At 37.7% G+C, this 20359-nt stretch overlaps 1 protein-coding gene across 7 annotated transcripts in view; it reads left to right on the forward strand.

Moving 5' to 3' along the window:
• Akap7 (A-kinase anchoring protein 7) overlaps positions 1–20359 on the forward strand; it is a 114774-nt gene that overhangs the window by 74272 nt on the left and 20143 nt on the right. For 2 of the 7 annotated variants that reach the window (XM_048354082.1, XM_048354081.1), the window contains exon 8: positions 16274–16342. The exons of 4 other annotated variants lie outside the window; for them this stretch is intronic. In XM_048354082.1, the coding sequence (XP_048210039.1) occupies positions 16274–16342 (69 nt within the window). Of the gene's footprint in view, positions 1–13708; positions 13970–16273; positions 16343–20359 lie in introns of those variants that run through there. One more of the 7 variants, XM_048354087.1, reaches the window with a different exon arrangement.

The raw sequence follows: 20359 nt of genomic DNA on the forward strand, positions 1-20359 counted from the left end.
AATAATAGGCTTTTTGATGCTGCTAATGACACTGTGTCAAAATTTGGAAGGTCTTCATAACTCAGTGGAGGAATATTTTTAAGCAAGCAGTGCATGTTACAAAATCACATTACATGTGGAAAAAACATCTATCAAAAGACTAAGACAGATACAAAGATCTGTATGTAAAGAATATACAAGTCAGGGGCTGGGAATATGGCCTACTGGTAGAGTGCTTGCCTTGCATACATGAAGCCCTGGGTTTGATTCCACAATACCACACATGTAGAAAATATGAGGAGTGGCACTGTGGCTCAAGTGGTAGAGTGCTAGCCTTGAGCAAAAAGAAATCAGGGACAGTGCTCAGGCCCTGAGTTCAAGCCCCAGGACTGGCAAAAAAAAAAAAAATATATATATATATATATATATGTCAGTAATATGTTCTGAGATTCAACATTACAATGAAACTTGAGGAAACTACAACTTGGTGAGTTTGGGAATACTGTCAAAGAATCATCAGAATTATCTGAAGTTAGCACCTATTTATAAATATACCTCATGTTAGCAAAGAGTAGGAATTTTCTCTATAGTTTTTAGTCTTTATTAAAAAGAAGGTTACAGTTACATAAATCAAAGAGTATACTTCCTTTTGGACAATGTCATCTCTTCCCTTGCTCCCTCCCAGTGTTTCCCTTTCATCCCTACCCACAAGTTGTATAGTTCATTTTCAACATGGTATCTAGTACCATTGCTGCCTTTGTGTTCTGTGCCTCTGTTAACACTTCCCCAAACATATAGACAAACAAACAAACAATAAAAGAAAACAAAACAGCAAAAAAGAAAAAAACCCTCTTGTTTCCGTTTCCTAGAATTCATTTCAATAAATATTATTCTGTATGATAGATGCATGTAGGTATTGTGACTTACTGTTCCTTTCCTAAGAGTGTCTTGCTTTGATCTCACTGTGTGTGGATGGCTAGAGGCCTGTATAGTATAATTTATTATGTTTCAGTGTATTTTAGATCTAGTTTTCACATATGAGAAACTGTGTCATTTGTCTCTCTGAGCTTGGGTTACCTCACTTAACATGACTAGCTCTAGGTGCATCCATTTCCTTGCATATGATACAGTATTATTTTTTCTAATGGCTGTGTAAAATTCCATTGTGTATAGGTACCACAGTTTTTGGATTCACTCAGGCATCTGTGTGGTTTCCACCACTTGGCTGTTGTGAATAATACTTTAGCAATGAACATGGATGGTCCAAGTGTCTTTATGGTCTCCTGGCTTGTGGTGTTCTGGGTAGATGCCCAGGAGTGGTATGGCTGGGTCATAGGGAAGATCTAGTTTTTAACCTCCAGACTGCTGCATTCATTTACATTCCCATCCAACAGTACAACAGAGTTCCTTTTTCCTCATATCCTTGCCGACATTTGTTGTTTGAATTTATCATGCTGGCCAGTCTAACCGGGGTGAGATGGAATCTCAGAGTTGTTTTGATTTACATTTCCTTTATGCCTAGGGATGATGAGCATTTCCTCATATGTTTCTTTGATATTCTTACTTCTTCTAGTTTAATTTCATTGTGATCAGATAGGATGCAAGGAATTCTCTCCAGCCTTTTATATTTTCTCAGGTTTGTTGTGTGTCTTAAGATATGGTCAATTTTGGAGATCAAAGATAAACACAAATTCCAAGTGAAAGGATGAAAAAAGATCTTTCATTCATAGGAATCCTGCAAGAAGGCTGAAGTAGCCATATTGTTATCTGATAAAACAGACTTCTTATTAAAATCAGTATGAAGAGATAAGAGAGGTCATTGCAAATTATTAAAGAGAATGATCCACAAAGATGAAATAACAGTGGTTAATATTTATGCACCAAACAATGGACCACCAAAATACATTAAACAGACTCTTAGCTTTACAGAATATGACAGACCCCAGTACAATAACACTCCGTTCTCACCAAAGGACAGCTTAATCAGACAGATCAGCAAAGAAGATTCTGAATTAAATGACATTGTAACCCAGAAAGACTTGATAGACATCTACAGAGTGTTTCACCCAACTACACAATTCCCGTGCTTCTCAGCAGTCCATAGAATTGCCACTAATTTTTAAGAGGGTAATGCAGTCCTGAAGTAAAAATGTTTTCAAACTTTTGCTTCAAATTTAGTTCCAAGTCTAAGGAAATCATTAAAAATGCAATCTTCAGACAACTCTCAAATTTGATCAGTATTTCCAACATATTATTCCAGGAAATTAATTTTGATGTCTACTTAGCAATCTCTGTATGGAAATGTTAGCCATTTTGATTGCTCTTTTCTTAATTTTCCCCCTACTTCTGTCTTTAATTCCATTTGAAAATTCTGTAATAAATACAAAAGTACCTGAGACTTTCAAGAGCATACATAAAATGACTCATTAAAAAAAATCACTATTGGTGGATACAGTGGCACATGTCTGTAACCCTAGCTCCTTGGGAGGCAAAATCAGGAGTATCACAGTCTGAGGCTAGCCCAGCCATGAAATTCAAAAGACTCCATCTCAGTCAATGGAAAGCTGGTTCACACTCAACATGACAGCTACAAGGGAAGTATATATAGGAGGATTATGGTTCAGACTTTCCTGGACAAAAGTCTGGATTGGAAAAAAATAATTAAAACAAAAAAGGTCTGGCTCAAATGATAGACTTGCTGCCCAGCAAGTACAAGACCTTGAGTTCAAAGTCCCTGAATACCAATAAAAATATCCGTAGTGTGTGAAATCAATATTATATATCATAGGAATATCTCTTTTGTGAGTGGGACCAAACTTTTTGTCTTGTTTTTTTTGCATAGGCTGACAGGGAGATGATTAAGAAAATTTCATCTCTCTCTAGACTGATTCAAATGAATTGATTTGAAGCTTGCTAGAAGAAGGAACAGTGAAAAACAGTGCTTCTTTTTACTTTTCTTTTTCTTCTTTTACTTTTTTACTTGCCTACTTTAGCAGTTGAATATTTTTCTCATTCAGAATTATCACCTAGTTTACTAAGAACTGGGTACAGGATATTTCATTATTTCCTTTTCGATACAGAAATTGACCAAGAAATTTCTCACCTACCTTTGTATTTGTAAGTGCAAAAGGATCTATTAATTCTTGTGCTGGGAGAAAAGAAGAAAACCAAGGCTAGCCTAGTTTAACTGGGACTTATGTCACCTAAACTAGCAACATCAATGTTCTTCAAAAGAGAGAAACTTTGATATGTTAAATATATTTAAATGCCAATCGTGTTCCTTTTTGTAATCTACTTTTCACATGTTTCTTTGATGAAACGTGACTTCTAAAAGGAAAATATTTATCATTTCATTACTACGTGTCGCTAATGAAGTGGAAATCATCACATCATTGGGACTCTGTTTTATTTTTTTATACCTGCTGGAATGAGAAGCAGCTTCAGGAGAAGTAACTGAGAAGGTCGTGGTGGCAGCTCACCAGGTTCACTCATGTTTCAGTTTTTCATCTGGATGTTAACACAAAGTGGCAGCTGATGTTGAGGCTATTTTGAACATCCATCCTTTCCTGGCCTAATTTCAAATCTCATGATTTATTAAACATCTTAGGAGCCCTCCCTACATATGAAAAAGTGTAGAGCTAAGTGGTACTTTTACCTATCTGGCAAATTAAGCATTGTGAAAGATGAATAAGCTATTCCATGAGAAACTTCTATTTTAAATATTAAAATTAATCATATATATACATAATTTGTTTGTTTAGAGTTTTTGCTAGTACCAGAGCTTGAACACAGGACCTCATGCTCTCTTGGCTTACTTGTTCATGGCTGGCACTTTATCATGTGAACCATCCTTCCAATCCAGCTTTTTACTGTTTAATTGGCAATGGAGTCTTGAGAACTGCTCTGCCTGGGTTGACTTTGAATCATGATTCTCCAGATCTTAGCCTCTTGAATAGCTAGGATTATAGACCTGAACCACCGGTGCCTGGCTTAGTGCATTTTTTATCCAGTAAATTGAAGGTAAATATTGAGTTCTAAATATAAAAGAAAAAAAAAACTAGGTGAATAAAATTCCTAGAATTCAAAGTTTGTGATCAAACAAAGCCACTAGCATATGGGAAATTAGGAGGGTAAAATGGAGTGTTAGAAGGAGAATTTGATCAAAGTACATTGTATGCATGTGTGGAAATCTTATAATAAAACTTAATACACTCTGTTATTTAGAAAAGAAATGCAATTTGTACTAAGAGACACTTCTACTTGCCAGCAGTTATGGCTAAGTAGCCATCACTTTGCTTACTTGCTTCTGAATAAATTTTCCTCCATAATAATTAATATTTGTTTATGTTTTAAGTGTTTGATATTACTGTTATAAAATATGAATTATTAATATTAATAGCCACACTCGTCATATTGAGCTATTTATTGTAATGCTATTCTTTCTTTCCTATTATCAGAACACTCAAGCTATTAAAGATCTACATTATTCCTAATCTGTTTTTTAGATGGTACATAGTAACTTTATTTTTAATAAGCTAGTCCTTATTTTAAAGAAGCATTAGAAATTACTTTGACTATTGTTGAAATGCGATAGACAGGCATTTTTCAAAACTATACTCCTAATCTATATTATTTCCTTAAATTGTCATATGATTAACACTATGAATTTCAAAAGCAAAAATGCATGCATACATGTTTTTATTTGTGTACTATTTCATATTGCATATACCTGTTTACATAGAAACTTGGCTTGATTTATTTGGGCTATGAGAAAAAGTTGGCAAATCTGTCTAATATGTTATTAAAAAGTAATTTGACAGTGAGGTAAACTCACAAAAGGCACACTTATGAAGCTTATTAAATTCTTCCCCATTGTCATGGAGCTCAGAGGAATTGGAGAGGATGCAGTCGAGAGAGAGCAGCCAACTGCAGAGGGGAAGTTAGTGACTGAGAACCACATGGGCTTGTTCTAATAATTAGTGCCACTTCCCATTATGCAGCTTTGTGTACAGTAATCACCAGTCCAGTCCTAGGTACTTTATTTATAAAATAGGGGTAGTATCAGTTGTTACCTCCTGAGGACTGAATCGAGTTATACACAAAACATCTTAGAATCAGGTGTGGGCTCACATTCAGTGCTCCCAATTGGTGCTTTCATCACCAACTGTGGGCAATCAATAAGCCCAGTGAGAAAAAGCTAAGAATGAACTCAAGGAAGGGTTCATATGAGAAAAAGAAAAGGTCAGTACAGTGCAATAATTTAGACATTAAGAAAGACTGGATTCTGGAGTGCTAGGATATTGGAATAGAGTCTTAAGGGCAAATATTTATTTTTATCAACCATCTTTTAAGATAGAGAAGAGAGTACCACTTGGAGACTGTCTGATATGGAGATCTGAATCACTTACGATGTTTCTTACATCATTACAGTTCACAAATTCTCTATTTTGTGTTAAATTGTTGTGTTGTAGTTTTTATCAAAGCTAGACTTTGATTATGTTTGTCTTTCTGATAAATTGCTAAAGAAGTAATAAAATTCTCATTTTCCAGCTCTGTACGAAAATCCAATTTCCACTTCGTTTCATTGCATCATTACCCTTAATGGAGGAATGGGAATGAAGTTTAGTTGTAGTGGATAAATGACTCCTGGTTGTCACACTGGCAGGGGGAATTCAAGATTCATTGATGCCCACTGTGTTTGTGGTTCATTCAGTGCTCCCTCTGGGCAGTGAAGTCATTGCTAACTATTGTACCCATAAAGTTTCCTCCTTCACTTTAAAGCATCTTCAGCAGTCTGCTTTGGGTTGTTATAATTTATTTGTGCAATTTTCTGGACAAATATGTGTTGAACTTACCACATGGGGAGCATTATGTTTGGATTGAAGATCAAAGATGGGCAAGCTAAAGCTCTACTCTCAAGTTGCACTTCCAGCAGTCTGTCATACAGACAGATGGTTGCAACATAAAATGATCTTGACTGTAATGAAGTTACTGGGAACTCAGTGAGCTGACTTCTCATTGTACCTGGATGTGCAGAAAAGGCTAGTCAGAAAAGGGAGGGTTTGAAGTGAGTGTTGGTGGTTCACACCTGTAATCCTAGCTACTCAAAAAGCTGAGATCTGAGGATTATGGTACAAAGCCAGTCTGGTCAGGAAAGTCTGTGAAACTCATACCTCCGATTAAGCACCTAAAAACCAAAAGTGCCATTGTGGCTCAAAGTGGTGGAGTGCTAGCCTTGAGCAAAAAAGCTCCAGGATGGTGCCCAGGCCCCAAGTTCAAGCTGCGTGATTGGTAGATAAACAAAAGGAGGGATTGAGCTGAAAATAAGAATGATGGGAGCAAGGCAAAAGAAAGGGTGATGTTTTATAGGCAGAGGAAGCAGCAGGAGATGCTGTCTGAGGAGTCTGTGCAGGCAGGTATACTCTGCACATGAATGACTTATTGTTAAAGACATCACATCTAATTTTATATGGACTAGGAGCCATTGAAAATTATGGAGTCTGAAATGATATAATCAAGCTGTGTTTATGAAAGCTGTTTCACCAGTTGTGTAAAAGGACAATGGTTGGGGAGAACAGAACCCTGAGTCCACTGACCAGGAAGAAAGCAATACCGTTCATCTCAGCAGGTCATGAAAACTGCCCATACTTAGCATTAGAGTTCAAGTAAAAAAGGAGGGGCAGAGCTAATTGACAGAAGAATTGAGATGAGTTATGAAAAGCAGAGAAGACATTTAGAATATTTTCCAGATTCAGGATTTAGACATTTAAGTAGATAAAAGGCCCTTCTTTGATATAGAAGATCGAAGTGAAGACAGATTTAAGTGACAAGTTAGTGAGTTCAGGTTTGGGTATGTGAAAGCAACAGCAGCCCAGCCAAGTGTGGCACGTTGAGAAGAGAGAGGCAGGATATTAGATCTGAGCTGTGGATGTGAGATCACCCCCTTTCCCCAATAAGTCAGAAATTGTAGAACCAAACTTTTTGTTGTTTCTATTGTAGAATTGTGAAGAAATTGCCCATACTTAGTGGGTCTGGTTATCATTTGTGAAATATATTTCTTTCTTACTATGAAGGGTGTTATTTTCTCCCCCCAAAAGTCTGAGGAGTCAAAGATACTTGAAGAAGAAAGCAGCCATATCTGGTACTATAAATACACTGGCCTACAGACTATGCTCTTCATTTCTTTTCAAGTAAGATTTTAATATACAAACATTTAACTTGTCCATGAGTAAGTACCTCCCGTTAGTTTTTGTGATTTCAGTAATACTTGAAAAGGACAAACTGTGGAAAGCAGGGATGAGTAGTGTTTAATTAGAAGAAATGAGTATCCCTGGCCTTTATTCTCTTGTTACTGCATTGCCTTAATAAAACTACCTAATAGGGCTAACCACCAGAATACTAAGCTTCTACTTGATCTCCCTAAGGGCTGTGGCTACAGATGTGTGGCTCTTATTCTCCTTTGGCCCTGAATCTTTCATGTCCTCTGGGTGTTCTTTTTGACTTGCATTAACTTTATTCCAGAGTTTATATGATGATCATCTTAGTACATATTTTAAATCCATAGTAGCTGGAATTAAACTGGTATGCTATAAATGTAGTGAATCCAAAAATATGTTACAATGTGTCAGCCTTTTTTTCACCTGCTTTACCTTAAGTGCTCTGCTGCTCTCTGTCCTCTGAACAGGGGAATAATTCTCTCTGTAAGTTATTTTTTTTCACTAAGGGAAGGCTTTTACTACATAAGTTATTTTAAGGTTGGACTATACCATCATCTTGGAGGAGGTATTTAAAAAAATAGTACTAAACAGAAATGCATCGGCAGAGATTTGGGAATAACAATGGTCATCTGAAGGGCTGGGGTTTTTTTGTACTTCTAGTTATTTGCTTTTTTCTTCCTCTTTCTTAAACGCACATATTTGTATAAGGTATGTTATAATTTCCTAAGTTTATGGGACATACTGTCTCTGAAATTCCATACTAAAATGTGATAGTACGTGGAATTTGCAAATACAAATATACTTTTTAGCTTTAGATAAAAACAAAAAGAAGTAAAAGTCTATTAAAAATAAAACTAAAGTAGGAGAAATAGTTTATTTTAAAGGTGAACTCCCCATTGTTACAGATTGAGATTCTTTTTCCTGGTTCTTAAAAAACAAGTCTGCCACAGAGAGATTCACAGATAATCCCTGAAGATTTTTCAGTATGATTTTAAGCTTCTTTCTTCTCCTCACTGACAAACCCTCATAAAAACAGCCTTCAAGTCAATATTTAGTGGTGCCATGTCCGAATCTTGCCCTTTCATTATAAAATGACCATAAAGGTATAGCAACTGGACAATGCAAGAACATCTTTGAGTATGAGTACTAGATGAGCATATTATAGAATCCATATTGACAGCTGGATTTGTTTTTACAAAAACAATATTGAATATGTCTGCCCACCCCCATTCTGGCCCAGAATAATTATTTACCTTTGGTCATCCTACTTATGTGAGTTTTGTTTCTGTAAATTAGCACTTCTTTTTTTTTTTTTTGGCCAGTCCTGGGCCTTGGACTCAGGGCCTGAGCACTGTCCCTGGCTTCTTCCCACTCAAGGCTAGCACTCTGCCACTTGAGCCACAGCGCCGCTTCTGGCCGTTTTCTGTATATGTGGTGCTGGGGAATCGAACCTAGGGCCTCTTGTATCCGAGGCAGGCACTCTTGCCACTAGGCTATATCCCCAGCCCCAAATTAGCACTTCTTGAACTTACATTCACATAGGAACTGTGACATTTCTTGGCACAACAGTTTCCGTTGATTTTCTTTTTCATATGTTTCCAAATTTGTCAAGCTCAGATTTTTTTGAACCAATGAATTGGAGGTATAAAAAGATTGTAAGTTTGTATCATTTTATAGAATTGGAACCTTCAAAAAGGCTTGTTTACTGAGTCACACTTTTTCTTGAGGCTGTTTAGAAACACAACTATGTGTGTATGTGTGTAAATATACACACAGAGATACATACATACATACATACATACATACAGTTACAGGTAGAAAAATATTCCAATCAATCACATAGAGCAAAAGAGGAGAGGAAGCTGCCAGCCCTTATATTTTTCAGTTTTTTTTTTTTTTTTTTTTTTTTTTTTGGCCAGTCATGGGCCTTGGACTCAGGGCCTGAGCACTGTCCCTGGCTTCTTCCCGCTCAAGGCTAGCACTCTGCCACTTGAGCCACAGCGCCACTTCTGGCCGTTTTCTGTATATGTGGTGCTGGGGAATCGAACCTAGGGCCTCGTGTATCCGAGGCAGGCACTCTTGCCACTAGGCTATATCTCCAGCCCTATATTTTTCAGTTTTATTCCTGACATTTTTAGCTAATACGAGAAAAAAAATCCAAAGTACTATAGCAGATGCAGGGAATTGTTCTCAATGTGATTTATTTGTATTCAAGACTATGAAAAAAAGAAAACAAGACCTATGGTTTTAAATCTGAAAAAATGTTTTCATCTCAGGTATTTTTCCTCTTTGAAAATTTTCCTCATTGAAGATGAGCTGGATTTTTTATTTGTTTGTTTTTTAATGGGTGGTACTAAGGTTTGAACTCAGGCTTCATGCTTGCTAGGCAGGTGCTCTACCACTGAGCCATACATCTAGCCCTATTTTCTTGTTGTTTTATTTTTGCTGGTTATTTTTGATAGAGAATCCTATTTTCTGCCCAGGCCTATACCTGGACCATGATCCTCCTATTTTATGTTGCCTAATGTAACAGAGATGACAAGCATAACCTACCTTGTCGAGCTTCTTCTATTGAGGTGGAGCCTCATTTTCTGCCTAGGCTGGAGTGGAACTGTGATCTTTATGATCTCAGCCTCCCAAGTAACTAGCATGACAGTCAAGCAACTAGTGGCTGTTCCTTTGATTTGTTTTGTATCTTCTTAACAAGATCTTGCTGTGTAGCTAGATTGATTTTGAACTTATGATATTTCTCTTAAACCTCCCCAGTGGAAAGTGAACTTAAAAAAATCTTTTGGTTATAATGAGCCTCCATATATTACTAAAAGGAGTATGTTAATCCTTTCACAAAAGTCCTTTAAGATCTTTGGACAATACTTGTGAGCAGTCTAGGTTGCTCTTTATCCTGGAAATTGAGTGCCTTTAGAGGATTTTTTTTTTTGCCAATCCTGGGGTTTGGACTCAGGGCCTGAGTGCTGACCCTGGCTTCTTTTTGCTCAAGGCTAACATTCTACCACTTGAGCCATAGTGCCACTTCCGGACACACACACACACACACACACACACACACACACACACACACGTGTGTGCTGAGGAATCAAACCCAGGGCTTCATGTATGTGAGGCAAGTACTCTACCACTAGGCCATATTCTCAGCTCCTCCTCCTGTGATATTTAAAAGACATTATAGCATTCTGTTTTATAAAGTTTGCATCTGATTTCATATACAACTTTTGCCTAGTAATATAGAACTATGGGGGCTGGGGATATAGCCTAGTGGCAAGAGTGCCTGCCTCAGTATACCCGAGGCCCTAGGTTCGATTCCCCAGCACCACATATACAGAAAACGGCCAGAAGCGGCGCTGTGGCTCAAGTGGCAGAGTGCTAGCCTTGAGCGGGAAGAAGCCAGGGACAGTGCTTAGGCCCTGAGTCCAAGGCCCAGGACTGGCCAAAAAAAAAAAAAAAATATATATATATATATATATATATATATATACATATATATATATATATATATATATATAACTATGGATCAGACACCTAGATCTTGTAGAATGGATAAATTGAGTTCAAAACCCATTATGTCTGCTCTTAGAGTTACTCTCAGTTACTTGCCTGAGCTTTAGTTTTTCATTTGTAAAATGGATACAGTAATCCTACTTTCTTCTTACGGCTGCTGAAGGGATTCCATGAACAAGCAAAATCTAAAATTTTTTTTTTATCAGTGTCTGGTACACAGTGTCTAGTTAATCTTAGTTTTGTTTAAAAAAATCCTGTGCTGGGCTGGGAGTATGGCCTAGTGGCAAGAGTGCTTGCCTCCTACACATGAAGCTCTTGGTTCGACACATGAAGCTCTCGGTGCGATTCCCCAGCACCACATATATGGAAAATGGCCAGAAGGGGCGCTGTGGCTCAGGTGGCAGAGTGCTAGGAGCGGGAAGAAGCCAGGGATGGTGCTCAGGCCAAGTCCAAGGCCCAGGACTGGCAAAAAAAAAAAAAATCCTGTGCTAAGTTCTCCATTGTTTTCTACCTTTTACTATGGTTACCAGCCCAGGCTGGCCTGGAACTCATGATCCTTTTGCCTCTGCGCCTTTGAAAACTGACATCACAGGTATGAACTGCCACATCCATGTAGGTTAATTCACCTTTAGTGTTTGTGGAAAAAAAAAGTCTGTAGCATTGTTTACTCCCCCACTTAGACTTAACCTGTTACTTAGCTAATGAAACATTTTACATAGTTTTTCTTAATTGCATGTTTTCAGAATCAGTGCTGACAGGAGATAATTAGTAAGTCAAGTTGGTAGAGTTTAGCACTAGAATGTTAATCCCTTGGACACTGCATTTGAGTTAGGGGCCTTGTGTTTGGAGACCAGATGAGGAAGCATGAACTCAAGCTGCTTCCTGGCAGGGCAGACAATTAGCAGAGGATTGGGACAAGATCATTTGCTAGTGCTGAAAAGACTGCTGTGCATGTACATACAATTATCAGTCTGCTGTCTTCTAGGAAGAAGACAGCCAAATGCTGTCTAATTTGTAACAACAAATTAAAACCTTACAATATATTTGCCTGATTTCAAGATGGGGTATGAAAACTGTGACAAGGAGATCCAACTCTTATTCCTGTGACAACTTGACAGGTCTGGGATTCAAACCCCATAGTTTCTGATTCTAAAGGTCTGATTACTGTGCACTGATGTTGGTGAATGGGAAATGCCAGGAGTTGTGCCTTTTCCTCACTGAAGATTTCATTAAACACAAACAGTATGTTTAGGGTAATTGCTTGTTATATGTTAGGGTAACTACTGGTTACACTGTTATTTCCTCTGCTATTTTGATTACAAAATCATCCATGTTAGTATAGATGAGAATCATAATATCTAGCTGTCTTGATTTTGGATGATGAATTAAAGGAAGCTCAGAGATGATGGAAGACTTGTTCAGTGTCACAGTCAGAGCTATACCCAGCAAGGACTTCCATTCTGTCATTTCTCCCATGTTCACAGAATGGTCTTCATTGGGGTGATAGGCCACTTATGTGCATTCTGGTCTTAATAACTAATATAGTATATTATTGTTTTTAGGACCTTTTTACATTTCTGTATAAAATCTTAATTTCCATTTACAATGTTTGCCTGTAATTCACTCATGTATTGGTGAATTTGAAAGAGAATTGTGGAATAGTTAAAATTTGATCAAAGCTGATAAGCTTTAATGAAACAAAACTGGTTATGGAAATAGACTTTGACTTATAAATTATGCTTTTCATTATATAATGAGTGAGGTACTCTCTTTAAATCAAGGCAAAATTGTTTATTTTACATTTTAGTCTGAAAAACTGAGGTTTCAAATGCTAGTTTTAGTTATGTGGATAGACCTAGCTTCATTTAGTTAGTCAAGATCTTCATTATATCTGGAAATTGAAGGATGTATTGATATACCTGTGATCCATAGAAATAGCCGACATCACCTGATCCACTCACTCTAGCATGCTATCAACTGCTTATCAAAGTGCAAATGTTAAAAGTCTATCTTCCTTAAAAATGAAATTATATTTTGTGCTTATCAACTTCATAATTGGGGTTTTAAAAATGAAGCATTTATGATTTGTTAAACTGATGATTTTTTAAATCTTCCACAAAGCATCCTATCCTCATTTGAGAGGATTTGAGAGAAGATGAGAGCACTCACCACTTTTCTCCTCTTCATCTATCCTCACTCCTTCCTTCCTGGCCAGGAGATTGGTGTTCCCAGCTAGGAGAAGTAGAGGAGCGAAGGAGGAATCTAGATGGACCAGTCTTTCATTCTTCCAGCTTCCTAAAAGACTACTTATAAGAGTAACAGATTTTGAACATTTATGTGAAATTAATTTTCTCACATCATGAGGTTCAAAATATGTCTTGAAATCAGTGGTTTGTTCAGTCCCCTTGTGGCTTCATTTAGAATGATGCCCTTATCTTTTCTTTTTCCCCAGTGCTTCATCTTGCTCTGGGGAAATTGCTAAGTAATTGAGATATAGCCCAATCCACTTATAGTATTGATTAATGCCTTAGTGGGGGAATGAGGTGGTATTCTTGGGAGGAGATATTTAACTTCAAAAAATATACAATAAAGAACAGGTAACAGCTGGTAGTGGCCCCCTTTCCCTGCCACCTGCCACTTCTATTGTTCATGTAGTTTCACAGACACTTGAGGACACTTTAGACCAGTCATGCTTTCCAGTGTTCTGCTATGTTCAATTCTCTATGTAGAAAAGAAACAAAAGTCTCCTGAGTGTAAGATAAGCTCTTCCTCTTTAAATAGCAGGCAGAAAATACGCCCCCCCCCACCCCCGGCCCCCGTTGAATTTCCATGTGTAATGATTTCTCTGTAGGAGAAAGGACTGCCCATGCAGGTAGCCTGGAGCCCACGTGGCGCTTGTCTGAGGCCAGTGCTCGCAGTTCTTTGAGAATTAGGCGAGCATATGGCCACTTCATTCGCTGAACACAGGTCCCAGAGCAGTTGCTTTAGCGGGAGGACCGGGAGGAGGAGCCTCTTCGGCTCACCACAGCCAGTTCCCTCTCTGGGCTGGCTGTGCATTGGCTGGCTGTGCCTTGGCTCCTTCAGCTCCAGCTCGCTGGGTGGGCTGCAGGGTGTGGAAGAGACGGGGCGTGCTCACGGACTGTGGGGGAGCCGCAGTTTGTATCTGGGGTCCCCACGGAGAGGAACACCAGCGAAGAAAGCCAGTGCCATGGGCCAGCTTTGCTGCTTTCCGTTCTCACGGGATGAGGGGAAAATCTGTAAGTGTGATGTGTGCTGTGCAGAATCCTGGGTGCTTGACAATTTCGTGTGACTGGCTTGGGGTTAGTTTTGTTTTTTCTTCCAGCAAAGGCAGTAGTATAGTCAGCGATGATCTTTAAATGTGCATTTCTAATGGCTGGTGTGTAGTTTTACATTAACTGTGAAAGTACAATAACTCAATGGATGGGTTACAAGAACACTACAAAAACTGGAAACTCATTTCTCATCTTCTACTGGGATTCTAACAGTCCTCCTTTATACTGGCTAGACTCTGAGTTTAGTTTTGAGTTTCTGTAAATGACTGCATTCAATTCGATACATTGTACAAGTCAGACTTCATTTCTCTTCTCTAAAATGTTTTCAGAGCATTGCTCAGCCTTAATGTGTAGAGAGGTAAAGCTGCTTCCAAAATGACGTATTTTGAGCATTTGCAGATATTTCCATGTGTCCTTCGCTTTGTTCTTCACAGAAGGATTCAGGTGTGACTGTAAGACCATACCAAACTACAATGCTGCTTTGTCTCTCCCCAAACCTCAAGGAATCTTTCTGTAAAAGTGTCAGGCAGATTCCACATCTGCTTATGGCCCAGAAAACAGAACTTAAAGTGTAGATATTTGCATTGAAATTTACTCATTGAATGATGTGTTCATTTACATTTTAGCTCTCTTAAAAAGGGACTAGCGTTTTAATTGATGTGCTGAATAGAGTTTATCTTATACTACTTGCCTAGAAAGGTAGAATTTTTACTTCTCTTTCAACAAAATGTGTCTAGTCATATTTCTTCCGTTTGCAGCCATAGATCTGTCATATCCATCGTTGATTCTAATTTAAATAAGGCCACAGAATTTCATATCTAGTTCAGATACTTAAAGATCCACACCTGGTTTGTAGTTTCTGCTATCTGTGCATCAGGAAACTGCACAGGGATAGGTTTTTGAAGATTATAGCTATTCACTTCAGAAATAATGTAGTTTTATGAGAAACCTTTTGGAATGCATTGGAGTGAACATTGGGAGACTTTGGAACAGAGGCCAATAAACTGTTCTATTGCTTGTGAAATGATCGTGTACAATGTGTGATAATCCTACTGTGAAACCTGAGGTGACCTTACAATAAAATCATTTACTTCCTAATAGCCGACATTGACGTTCATTTGATAGCTCAGAACTTTCCAGCAATACATAAGAATGCTTTATATGTAGTTCCTAAAGATTTGGATGCACTGCTTAAAATTTTGGAAGACATCCATATCTGAAAGGCCGAGGCATGACAGATATAGGACTAGTGAATTCTTTTTTTGAATTCCTTTAACATTGCTTGAGGATTTCCTTTGGGTCACTTGCTTCTTTTCTGTTTCTCTTCTGTTCCTCTCTGTGACCATTCTTTTTGGCTTTACCTGAGGAAGTAAAATCTCAATGTAATGAGGAAGTTGTTTTTATCTGTTAATGTTGGGGAGCAAAGTCTTGTGTTTTAGATACAATGATTTCTAGTATCAATTGGTGGGACATTCCATATAATGTTTTTCCAGTTCCCTTTCTCAAATCCCAAACTTTCAAAAAGGAAATGAAGACAGGATGCTCTGACTGAAGTGAAGTTTTAATGCAGAAGTGCAGACAGTAGAACTTTTCCATTCATGACCCCATTTCTTCCTTCACTCACCTCTGCAGTGTCTGTGGTCTTCCATGTCCCTGCTCATTATTCTTTCTTTCGTGTTTGACTTTGTCATTACTCATTGTTTTTCCTCATGCTCCATTCACACATCCCATGCACACATTATAGAACTGTCTCCTGAGGCCATGTTTACTTTCTATACTAGAGAATAGCCTTAAGAAAAGGTGCTCTTCCAATTGTTGCTAGTCTACTGGTAATGTGTACTTAAAAGCATTTGCAAAGGAGGAATATAAAAAGTGGCAGAGATTTCATTGTCCAGCATCTCTATAAAATAAAATGAGCACTAACTGGAGATACAGTTCATTAGATATGTTGGTAATGTGATAGAATCTACAAGAGATAGTTGGAAGGGTCCAAGATTGTTTTGCTCATTACCAGATTTTATAGTGACCTCTGAGTCGTTATGCCTCCAACTTTATAGTAGCCTAATTATTCTGCTTTGAGTCACCTGTTCTGTGAATACCTACTGAGGATAGAACAAAAAATGTGAATATCCATGCCCTTCTCGTTTCTGTTGTGAATAGCAATGGCTCTAGAATGTTCCTCCTCCAGAGGGGGAATGAAGACTAACCAAGAGTTTAATGGCTTATTGGTGAAAGTTTACATTTGTGGGTGTCATTCTCAAAACACAGGTGAGCTGGAAAGCTTGTCCTCTGCAGTCCTCCAGAGACACCGCAAGGATATACAGAGCTGGCCCAGTGGTAAGAGTCAAGCCACACCTCCTCTCTCTTGCTGTTTTTATCCTGCTTTGATCCAATGGTGGTGTGGTGATGGTGATAGATAGAATTCAAATTTAGTTAATCCATGATACTATTTTAATCTATTAATAGGAGGCAAAATGATTCTTTAATTAACTAGTTATGTGGGGGCTTAAGTTTATGTGGCAAATTAAGTCTATGCAGAGGCAGACATCTTGATAATATTGGAAATAGTAACATGCAGCAGAGTTTCTCATGGTATATGTATTACTTAATATAGCACAGAGCAGTGAAGTCCCCTTTTGTTTAAATCTCAGCAGCTGTTGAATAGTGTTCCAAACTATATGTTTTGACCACAGCAAATAAAATATACTGGATATAAATACATCTTTCTTAGGATATTAGATTCTATTTGCTATTTAGGATTAGCTTATTTTAGTTATACAAGGGGAATTTATTGTTAAATCTCCATATATGTTTACACTGTATTCCAATATACAGGAATATTATTCACATTAAACATGACATTAAAGTATATATTCTAGATTTAAAGTACTATAGATATTCTCCAATGTAGCTTTTGCTGAAATCTTTTAAAGGAATTTTTTTGAAATTACTGAATTTCTGCCTAAAAGGAATATCCCTGAACAAAAATGTTATTGTACAAGAAGCTACCTACCTCTTCCATATACTTCCTAGCTGCTTAACTAAGTAGATCTCAAAAAAAAAAAATCCTTAGGCCAGATACTGATAGCTCATAGCTGTAGCCCTAGCTACAGGATACTGAGATCTGAGGATCATAGTTCAGAGCCAGCCCAGGCAAGAAAGTCTGTGAGACTTTTAATTAATCACCAAGAAGCCAGAAGTGGAGGTGTGGACCAAGCACTAGAGTGATGGCCCTGGGAAAAAAGCTCAGGGAAAAGGCCCAACCCTTGAGGTCAAGCCCCAGGCCTGGCATGTGTGCACGCACGCGCACACACACACACACACACTCACTAAAGAAAACTGCTTAGTAATTAGACACTTGTACAATAAATTATAAAATATTTTCCCTTGTTCTTTTTCTGTTACACACTTTCCCATTTTGAAGTAGTTTACCTTTACACAGAATGAGATAGGTGAATTTCAAAGATGGTGGTCTTCTGTAACAGGGAGTCTTCATGCATAGGATGGAGAAAGCTACTCAGGCCTAGGCATGTTATAAGACAGAATGGACCAGCCAATGCATGGTTATATTGACAACTCTTAGTTACTTCCTAGCTTTGGTATTCTGTGACATTAAAGGGCAAATATTAATGTCAGCATGTATTTTAATAAGATATAAATTTAAATTTTATACATGAAATACATTTCAGTATAAAATTTTTGTGAGATTTCTTATCAAGGCCGTTTATAGTACAATGTTTATAAATGTGAATAAATTTCATGATAATATCTTATGATTTGGAGTTGGGTGGTGTTACACTAGTATAAAAATTGAGGAAGCTGGGCACCAGTGGCTTACACCTGTAATCCTAGATCCTCCGGATGCTGAGATCTGAGGATCGAGGTTCAAAGCCAGCTCAAGACAGGAAAGTCCAAAAGACTCTTATCTACAATTCACCACCAGAAAACTAAAAATAGTGCTGTGGCTCAAAGTGGTAGAGCACTAGCCTTTAGCAAAAAGCCCAATGATAGTGCCCAGAACTTGAGTTTAAGCTCCATGACCGATGGAAAAAAAAATTAAGGAATACAGTATGGATTTCATCTTTAGTGAGTATTTATGTTTTTGTATCTTAGTTACCACAGTAATAAATTATTTGTATACACCTAGGAAAATCTGTGTTTAGACTTCTCAGTTTGTCAGAAGCTTCTTTCAAGTCTCATGGCCCTGTCCTTTACTCACTCTTTTGCATTTAAGATGTCTTTCATGGTTCTCTCTTTTTTTTTATTTATTGTCAAAGTGATGTACAGAAAGGTTCATGGTTCTCTTTTACATGTCTGTTTTATCTTACACTAGCACTCTCTCGAGACACACATTGTTTACATCTCTTAGTTGTACGAGATCTTAAAACAGTGTCAGAGGAGGCATGTTCAGAATGTACTCAGTCAAGAGACTGTTACACATGTCCTGTTAGGTTACAAATCAGCCTTTCCAAGGACAGAATTTGGAATGACACTGGTCATGAGCTACTTTTGAGAGCTTATTTTGAAGCTTTTAATTTTTTGAAGCTTATTAATTTTCCCCCATTTTACACTTAGATCTAGATGTCTAGGGAACAGAGGAGTGAGTGAACTATCGATGATTTAATTCTTTTCTTTTCTCTGTCTACTCTGCCTTTTTTCTTCCCTTTCCCCACTTCCTCTACTTCTTAACTTATTAAATGCCCTCTCCTTGGCTGATACAGTGCCAATATTATTTTCAGAGCTACTTATGAGATGCAGTATTAAGAGAACGCATGTTCCTTAACTATCTCATTTCAGTGGGGAAGCCAGAAGCATGGGTAATTTCTTACTTACAGCCCTCCAGGATGTTATAGGGCCAAAAGCTGGCAGGAGGCCTGGATTCCAGGCTGCTTAGAATCTGTTACACCTTCTAAAGCAGTGAAACCACAGTGCTGTGTAACCCCAAACTACCCTTTGTATAAGATCTCTGTGGAGATATCAGCAATAATGCTCTACAGTTTACAACAGTTAACCATAGTCAATAAAGATTAGATGTGTTTTTTTTCTCTTGGGAAATAATGTATATTTAAGAGGTTTGTTTCTAAAATTAAGTATAGGAACAGTAAGGCAAATGCTAGTAGTTATTATTCTCATTTCACCTCCCTGATTCTCTGTGTTCATTCATAGGCTATGTAGTAATTATATTTTCTTTTGTTGTTTGTCTTTGGCTTTTTGAGAATTTGCCTGCATTTGTCTGTCAAATACTGAATAATTTCCCTTGGGAGTCCGCCAAGTTGTAGGACTGTTTCCAGACCCTTGTGTCGCCACTGGCTGCTGTAGTTATACACAAAAACCCTACTTCCCAGCATGTGCTATGAGCTGCTTCCCTGTTTTCGTTCTTGTAGCCCTGTTAAAAAAGGACTACAGCAGGACATGATAAATTATGCAGAACTTAACATTCACACACAGTGAGACCAAACACAAAGGTCCAATGCCTCTTGTGCCTCTGATCATATAAAATAATATTTGTCAAAATGAACTCCAAGAAATGGAAACAAGAGATTCTTTTCTTTTCTTTTTGTCTTGTTTGTCTGTCTTTGGGAGGGTAAGGGGGGTTGAACAAATACAGCAGTGGTACTCATTAGCACTAGGTTGAAAATGAACTATACAACTAGTGGGTGGAGATGGGAGGGAAAAACTGGGACAGATTGAAGGACAAGGTGACATTGTCCAAAAAGAAATGTACCAATTATCTGACTTATGAAATGGTAACCCTTCTGTATATCACCTCTATAATAACGATAAAAAATTTAATAAAAGAAGAGTGCATTTGTGATATATACAAAACTTTAGCTAATAAAAGCAAACTCTCAAATGCCCTTCTTTAAGGACATTTGCATGTTAATAAGACCATGTATACTTAAGTATTTGTAGAAAAAGAATAGCCTCAAGCAATGGTAATGGCTGAGCCCCAAATAATGTCTTATAGATGAATATCAATCATTAATGTAAGATTAGTGAAATTGTCTAAGAACCTGTGACAGGCTACTTCCCATAGATTTGTTCAATTTTGGAACACATAATTATGTAGGACTTTGAGCTTTCATACTCTTCTCTTTCACCCATAAACTTGTGATGCCCACAATAGAAACTCAAAAGAGGCTCAGAATTCATGTGGTTGAAAAATAGAGGTTTTAGAGACAGACTTTTATTTTTGATTCTGACATTTACTGCTTAACTCTCTAAGCTTCTGTATCCCCATTTTAAATAGGAGCTACCTGTTGTGAAAATTAAATAAGCTAACATCTGTAAAATCTCTCACTGTGCTTAGCATGCAGTAAAATTAGGAAGTATAATTTCCCTGTAACAAATAAA

This window comes from Perognathus longimembris, chromosome 9 (genome assembly GCF_023159225.1).
Source record: "Perognathus longimembris pacificus isolate PPM17 chromosome 9, ASM2315922v1, whole genome shotgun sequence".
NCBI lineage: Eukaryota > Metazoa > Chordata > Mammalia > Rodentia > Heteromyidae > Perognathus > Perognathus longimembris.